The 8,467-nt window shown below is 37.0% G+C and overlaps 1 protein-coding gene across 1 annotated transcript; it reads left to right on the top strand.

The window, feature by feature from the left end:
• Positions 1-1,516: 1,516 nt before the first annotated feature.
• On the top strand, positions 1,517-7,598 carry LOC104952369 (ras-related protein Rab-25-like). Its single transcript, XM_010779178.1, has 2 exons — positions 1,517-1,797; positions 7,377-7,598. Exons 1-2 carry the CDS (start codon positions 1,761-1,763, stop codon positions 7,574-7,576), a joined length of 237 nt encoding a protein of 78 aa, XP_010777480.1. The 5' UTR covers positions 1,517-1,760; the 3' UTR covers positions 7,577-7,598.
• The last annotated feature ends 869 nt before the right edge of the window (positions 7,599-8,467 follow it).

Below are 8,467 nucleotides of genomic sequence, written 5' to 3'. Positions count from 1 at the left end.
TATTCGCTTTTTTATCTTCATTCTCTGCACTGGTGCTTGGTGTGAGTGCTACTCTTTTGGATGAATTTAAAGCTAAAATATCAGGTCTACCTGGATTTTTAGAATAAGGATTTGAAAGTTGACAAAGTTGAAGTTTTCTTTGGTACAAATTAAATGGAAATGTTTTCACTTTCAACATGGCAACATTGTTAGACACTGACAGAACAAACACAGAGCTAAAAGAGGCCTATAAAGCTTGTATGGCCCTAAACATAAACCTTTAAAACTCCCTACAGTTTGAGTGACCTTGAGCTCTTTGGCAAAGGAGAATTGGAGGAACATGAAAGATGGCTGATTAAATTAATCAAAATAAGTCTCAAAGCCATATACACTTGAAAGAAATAAAAGGACCTTATTCAGTGATACTCAATTTACTTTCCACTGGCCACATTCATTCTCTGTGCTTTAAATGTTAATGATGTGCCAGGGTGCATTAACAATGAAAAAAACATCAAAATAGACTAGAAGATTTAATTCAACATTTTAGAAAATAAATATATGCCCCATGAAAAAAAGTATAAACTGAACTACACAGTACCACCCATGAATGAGGATATTCAGATCCTTAAATGTGTGTTTTTCACAATATGTAGAGATGGTTTGTGTTAACAGTTTATGTTTACGAATCATTCAATCACTTGAGTCATTGCAGGATAGAAGAAGTTACGTTTAATGTTGTTTAAACTCTCAAACAAAAGCCTTTACAACTAAAATGCATTTTTAAATGCAGTAAAGGGACTGTGTCAAGGTTTGTGACAAACTAATTCCTAGTTAAGTTATGTTAATGAGTCAGTTAATTTGAAAATAACATTGATTATGGGCCTTTCAATGTTTAATTATACTATATTTCCCCTATATATCACCCAGTCCTCCTGTCATGTTCAAAACTGGTCCAAGGCAAAGCAAGTTGAGTATCCCTGACTAATTGTTGTTTAAACAGAGAATAGGAACATACCTGGATTTTTTTTTAATAATTATGACAATTATGAAGAACAAATGTGTACTCTTTCTTGGCTAAATGAGATGGACATATCAGTCTGAAGATAATATAAGATATTATGTACTTTATTAATCCCAATTTGGGAAAACATTTTGTTGCAGCAGCATAAATAGAAACAAGGCATTGCACATAATAACAAATGAAAAGAGTAGAAATAGACAATTCTAAAATATAAACATCTCAAAATAGAAGGTGCTTTTAGTTATGTGTACTTGCGGTACAATATAATAGACCTACCATTTTCATACTGGTTTATACTGGGATGTAGTGTATTGCTTCATTTAGTGATGAAGCAATACACTTGCTTCCTGCATGCATTACTCTTATTGGTCCAGCAGGAGGCACCTGGCAGCCCTCAGCCTTAACTGCCCCACCTGTCCAACCTGCCTGCAGGAAGCCCCGCCCCCTCAGCTGCTGCCCCGCCACTCCCTGACAGGAGCCCCGCCCCCGCAGCACAACAACTTGGATACACTCAGCATGTCTTGTTCAAACAAGCCAGCTTTCTATCACCTCAGATAGGGAAGGGTAGCAGAAGGGCAGAAAACTGGCGACTGGCATTCATGTGTTGAAACATTTCTGCAGCCATTTTTCCTTCCTGAAGCCTGAGGATCTGAGAGGCAGACTGCGGTGAGAGCCAGTGTCGTCTTACATCCTGCAGGAGTGTGTGAGTGCTGGAGACACGGCAGTAAACCGAGGGGAGGCAACACTGGATGGACAGAATATGGGGTCAGATGAGGCTTACAACTTTGTCTTTAAGGGTGAGTGCAAGTTCTCCTGCTTACTTGATCCAAACCCCAGATACATCCCTAAAGTTTGAAAGGTTTTATGTTCTGTGATGTTCCTTTGTCCTTTTAAACGATACTTCCTTGTTTATGATTAACCTGGTTGTTTGCATGCCAGGAACAGGGATGTGTGGTGTGGTTACAAAATGCAATAGATATTTAGTAATAAACATTTTACAACCCAATCCGTATAATAAAACAACACATGGTAAAACACAGATAATACAGCTATACGCCTGAACATGTATATGTACAGTTCAGTCAGCTGATTAGATGGTGTATGTTGATGTTTGGCAAGTTTTAATGTGAGTTTTATTACTACAAAGTTGAATTGTACTACAATCACATTGCAGGTTCAGAATTTTCTCTGGGAGTACATTGGAAGCATGCATAGTACACCGCATTTTGTTCAAACCAGGATGTGTACTTAAAAATCCTGTTTATTGGCAACAGTACAATGTTGTAACATAGAGTTTCTAGTTTAACACCCTGTGTCACAGCAAACAAACAGTTCATCACTCGTAAAAGATAACACATCCAGTTTATAACAGTGTTCTTTGATAAGAAGCAGCTGCTCCCACTCACTTTATTCATTCTGCACTAAACCTTCATAGCACTGTAATAATTTCTTATATGCAGCTTGGTAAGGTAGCAGATGGCTCTTAGCAGATGTAAGTGAACGTTTCAGAGAGGTGATTTGGGTACAAACTGCCATGCTGATAAAAGGCACTGCAGGTGAATGTGAAATCCAAATAATCGGTATCCTAAACATCAAACAGCATCACATGCACTGGTCCCACTGCAACATTAGCAATAGCTTAAGAATCATAAAAGAGTTTGATATCATTTCCTGTCTGTCTCTATTGTCAAAGCTATCAGAAATGGCCAATTATAATCTTTTCAATGGTAAACCTGCACATATGAGTTAACTTATCTTTTAGTTGATAGACAGAAAAAAACCGTGTCCAACTATTTAGTTTAATAGTACAAAAGTGGCACAATATGCTGTGTTCTGCCTCTCATCAAAGATATTGCTGGCTTGTCCTTGTTTTATAACATAGTAACTTGCATATCTCTGGGACATTTATAGACATCACCTTGGACTTGGATGGACATGTTTCACTAATATCTGACATTTTAACGACCCAACAATTAATCAATTAATCTAGAAAACAATTGGCAGATGTTTTGATTCTTTCTGTCTCGCAGGAGCAGAGGATTAGCATGTGGTTGAGCTGAACAGTCAAACTCAGTCCAGTCCAAGAGTGGCAGGCCCTGTCTAGACTCTATGTATAGGCCTATGTGTAATCTGCACCTGGTAATGATGACAATCTCTCAGCCCTTTTTTATAAAAGTAAGGGGAAGTAGCCTACAGTCAGTACGACATATAACACCCTTTACTCTGGTTTAGTTAAAAAGGAACAAAAAAGATAACTTCATATTTAAAAAATTTGGGAAACATGCTTTTTTGCTGTCTTACTGAAGGTTACACAAGAAGATTATGTTTTTACAGTAAATATAAAGCAGTAGTTTGGTTTAGCTTAGCATAAAAACTGGCTCTATCCAAAGATGGCAAAATGTACCTTCTAGCACCATTAAAGATTACTACCATTTAACACATTAAGTCCAATTTGTTTAATCTGTGCAAAGACTTGAGTGTTAAATTAACAACGCATGCCTTTAAAGAGCCTTACAGTATGTGCAGGACGTTGCTACATATCCCCCAGTGTCCAGTGTTGGCTAAGCTAAGCTAACTGCCTGTGGGTTGTGGAGTCTTATATTTATCATACAGGAGGGTTTTGATTTTCTCTAGTTAACACTTAAAAGCAAAGAAAATAAGCATAGCCTATTACCCAAACGAATAAACTGTTCTTTTAATGTGGAAAAAATAAATAAATAAATAATGGATGCAGTAACGGTGGAGCTGGAAAATGAAACTGCACTTTTTTTCACTGCTGCAGTTCTCCTTCGTGGTGTGTGGTATGTTATCTTGCTGGTTTTCATTCCCCCAGTGATTCACAGAAAGCTCAGAGAACTAATCAGTTAAATCAGATTACATGCTCTTGTGCCCCTATATACTGTACATGGCAACATTGCGGAAGAAGTTTAATTAATATCACTTCACAACAACTAAAGAGAATCAGTTGCAAAAATTACATTTAAAGACGTAAAATATAGGGCAGAAGTTAAAATAAATCGAAAACATATAACTCTTTTGCATATATAATCATATTATCTTGTGTCAGACACAGTAATGGAAAAATAAATAAAATAATATAAACAGATGGATAATAAGTGCATATTCATAATCAGATGTAATAAACATAGCAATGTAAGCAGTTGTAATACAGTAAATAAAAGTAAGCCTATACAAAGGTTAAGGGACAGTGATACAGTAAGGACGATGCAGGAGTGAGTTTATTTTATGCAAAGGTTTTTTAGTTTTGCCAACCACTCAACATTTGTATATAATGAGATAACTGGGCATTTCTAAAGAAAAGATAAGAAACAATACCATAATGAATATTTTTGAACACTTGAATATATGTGAATATTGTCGAGACATGAAACCTTGTTGTTGATTCTACTCCTTAATCACATTTCCACCAGGACTTCAGTGCAGTTCTGTTACATTACCTGTCCTGCAGGTCATTCAAATCAAAACAAAAGGAAAGGTTAATCCTCCCTGCGTTGCATCAAGTGCTTCCCAGTTTTCTCAGAATCAACAAACCAGGCTTGAAGGCCTCTTGTCCTGCATCGCCATAGAAACCAGTTGTTGGTATTGTTTGCATAAGAAGTTACTGAGTAGTGGAGGAGAGGAGGGGGAGAGCAGCTTTCTCACCTCACCCGCTGAGAGAAAGAGCAGTAGTGGTCTGGCTGCAGATAGAACAATTACCTTAAACAAGCAAGAGTAGAACAACTTGTAAAATATTCTTTGCCACAATTGCAGACTTCAGGTTAGACATACTGTAAATCAAGCACTGGGGCCGAGTCAAGTCAGAAGGTGGTTAGGAAAATATTTTTGTATCTGCTGTTGTGTGACAGGTGAATAGTAAACTAGTGACATGTTGTTTATTTTAAGGAATTGTTAGTTCAGGGTGGCTTGGAAAGTTGAAGTCAAAGTTCCTTTTGGACTGTGGAAAGGAACACGGTTAAAAGACAGTCTCACTATTAGGTCAATTAAGTTACTGTTCTGGCACTTTAACTCAGATAACATGAACTTCATCAGTAAAAATGGTGTGGCTGATAATGTGTTTCAAAGCATGTAAACATTATGATGGGTCTTGGTGTAAGATTGCTCTCAGACAGCAATTTATTCAGGGAATGTACAACCAGTTCAGATCCTCCATCCATTGAAATGGATATTATTCTATTGGATGTTGTTTTACTAGGATGTGTAGTAGTAGTTATAACGAGTCAGATACAAAATATAAATGCAATATGTTTTGGAAGTATCACTTCATTCATTGATATGATATATAACTAGTCCTGATAGACCAATAATCAGAAGGCTATGCATTTATTGTAATTTTGAGTTAGGCGTTTTGTTGTCAAGCTCAGAAAAGGAGAAAAAAAACACAAATATTTTGAAGACTATTGATTTATAAGCGCATTTAGAGTAGTAATACAGCATTACAATATTTTTTTTGTGTTTGCAACATGATTGGGTTGTGTAAAACAACCTTTTGAGCAAATAATCCATTGCTAAGAGCCTGGATTTGAAATCATTAAGTAAAAGTACAAAAGGCTAAAGCTAAATGTACTCTTGTGCAGAATATGTAAGAATCAATTATCAACACTCTTAGGTTAAATACAAATCCCCCTACCAGCACCAATGTGGCTCACTAATTAACATGTTATATCTTATTTGTTTCTTCTGTATTAAAGGACAATGTGTGGTGTAATTTAGCTTAAACACTTGAATCAGCTAGCCTCGCCCTGTTTAATTCCAAAAGCTTGTGACATAAAACTCCCAGTTAAACCTTATTTTAACCTTTTGGACAGAGATGGACTAGCTGTTTCCCCCTGCTTCCAGTATTTATGCTAAGCAACATGTTTAGTGTTCAAACATATTGATAGTGGTATCACTATTCTGAAAATAATCTAAAGCATATTTTCCAAAATGTCTCCCAAATCCCATCACACCCTAACTCTATACTTAATGGCTGTCGAGATGTCACAAGAAGTAGGATTATTATCTCTAAATTCACCAGCTCACACCCTAAGCAATAAGCTGTGACTGTGTCTTATTCAGTTGTGCAGTGATCCCAGTGCTATGTGTTCACAGTGTGGTCATATTCTCCCATTCTGTGCCAATTAGGCCAAGCCTTTTTTCTTTTCGAGTCAACCACTAGCAACTGAAACCCAAACATTAGTCACTGAAACGCACAGAGGGGGTTTCTGTGTTATTTCCCGTCCTTTTTGCCCAGTAGGTCGGTTCTTCTGACCAAGATAAAAGGCAGTGGCAGCAAAACTTGTTCTGCCTGATTTGGAATCACCTTACACTCAGAGACTGTTTTATTTCCTGAAACAAAGGTTTACTTGTGAGAGGTTTTTACCTTAAAAGTTTTCAGTCTTTCCGAGAGGGAAGTATGTCCTCCCCCTTTAGGAAAGTTCATAAATGTTTTGCTAAAATAGGTTTCTAAAACATCAATAACTCACACCACGAGTGATGCATGACTGATAGTTGTGCTGCACAGCTTCAATTATACTCTTAGCCAACTTAAAGGAAATTACAGGCAAATGCAGACATCCCTGGTGAAAGAAAACTACATGAAATCTTCCAAATATCGATTGTAAAATCCACATCTCTGCCCCAATGAGTGAAGGTTTTAATCTTGCTTGTACTCTGCTTCCTTTACTTGGCATCTTCACTCTTCAGTGTGAAAATAAAAAGATAAACCAAAAAAAAATTCACCATATTTTAGAATTGGCATCTCACCAATGCATGCTGGGATAGCCTACAGCCCCACATGATCCTCGGTTATCTCCTCACCAATCAATAATCTGGTGTAGTCTCTTTCAGGCCAACAAACCACATTGTTCTCCAGTACTTTACTCAACATGCCTTCTCATTGCATTATTTGCGCTGCATGCTTAAAACCATTAACCTATTTACAATGAGGGTGTGGTGCTGTTTTTTTATTTGTATTAAATAGGACTTGTCTTAGACAGGTAATAATTAAGATTTATGGAACAACAAAGAAAGGCACGCCTAAAAGACTGTAAAGGAGAAACTGGAAAAACTAAATCTGCTATTATTAGGCTTTGTAAATTTGTCTCTTTTATCCAAGAAATACAAGGTTTGGTATGCAACAACCAAACTATTCAATAGAGATACTCTAGGAGGTATACATATTTCACTGTTGACATGCAGTATCTGTTTGGTTTATTTGTACATTTGAATGTGTAATACTTGTGGACATGCTGCTGTGGCAATATCATTTCCCAAACCGGGCTGCACAAAAGTATCTTATATCTCTTATCAAACCCAAATATCTCAAAAGGAAAAAACTTGTGTTCACTCTGTGTTCTCTGTTTTCTGTCCTCCGCAGTGGTTCTAATAGGAGAATCTGGTGTAGGAAAGAGCAATCTGCTGTCCCGCTTCACCAAAAACGAGTTCAACCATGACAGCCGAACAACCATCGGGGTGGAGTTCAGCACGCGCACCGTGCAGCTCAGCGGCTTCACCATCAAGGCCCAGATCTGGGACACGGCCGGGCTGGAGCGATACCGTGCCATCACTTCTGCGTGAGTGTCAAGACCCTCACAGCTCTCATAGATCCATTAGTGTATACATGTTTACTCCTCCACACACACACACACTGTAGATAATAGTTTTTTTTTTATTATTACAAATATCATCATGTCTGTGTATTGTTGCCCAAATATGAGTCCGATAGCCCTTTATTTATGCTGTAACACGTCTTGTGGTTGTACTATTTTCAGGATATTTCATGTCAGTAAAGTCATTAACATATTTGTGTAATTAACAATGATATCTAGCTGCATTCATGTTTTTTTTAATATTTCATTTTTGAGTTTTCAAAATTACAAAAATGATTAATTCTAAAGATGTAATAAAACCACACACAAAAGATAACAAGTAAATAATTATAATAATGATAATTACATATATTATAAAAGCACACAATTCTTATATTAGCAGCATTAATATGTAGTAAACAGTGCCTGTATGCCCCATTTAGGCTGTGTGGCAAACAGGTACTGGAGAGAGACAACATTTAATCTGAAGCTATACCCAGTTAGTTTATGTTAGCTTAGTTTAAAGACTGAAGGGAAACCGCTAGACTCAGTATAGCCATAGTCATCATTGGGAAACTGGTTTTTGCACCACTGCTTAATTCATTATTGGAAACAATAGGCTAATGCAACAGGGAGTAACTAAGCCTAAATGTTTTTATAACGCAACTTTCAGTGACATCATATAGCCTATGCATTTCCCTTACAGGTTTAGTCATTACTACATTAGCATACATGTACGTTATGCTAGCAGATGTACTGCTTTGAAAATTGCACTTCTTTTCATTACATTACATGTTACTTGTTAGACGCTTTTATCCAAAGTGACTTACATACTCAATACTGTGGGCAATCCCCACAGGAGCAATTTGGGGTGAAGTGT

Source organism: Notothenia coriiceps, unplaced genomic scaffold (genome assembly GCF_000735185.1).
Source record: "Notothenia coriiceps isolate Sejong01 unplaced genomic scaffold, NC01 NC01_scaffold00019909, whole genome shotgun sequence".
In the NCBI taxonomy this organism is placed as follows: Eukaryota; Metazoa; Chordata; class Actinopteri; order Perciformes; family Nototheniidae; genus Notothenia; species Notothenia coriiceps.
The sequence above is the reverse complement of the archived record's forward strand: the minus strand, read 5'-3'. Positions and strand labels throughout refer to the sequence as shown.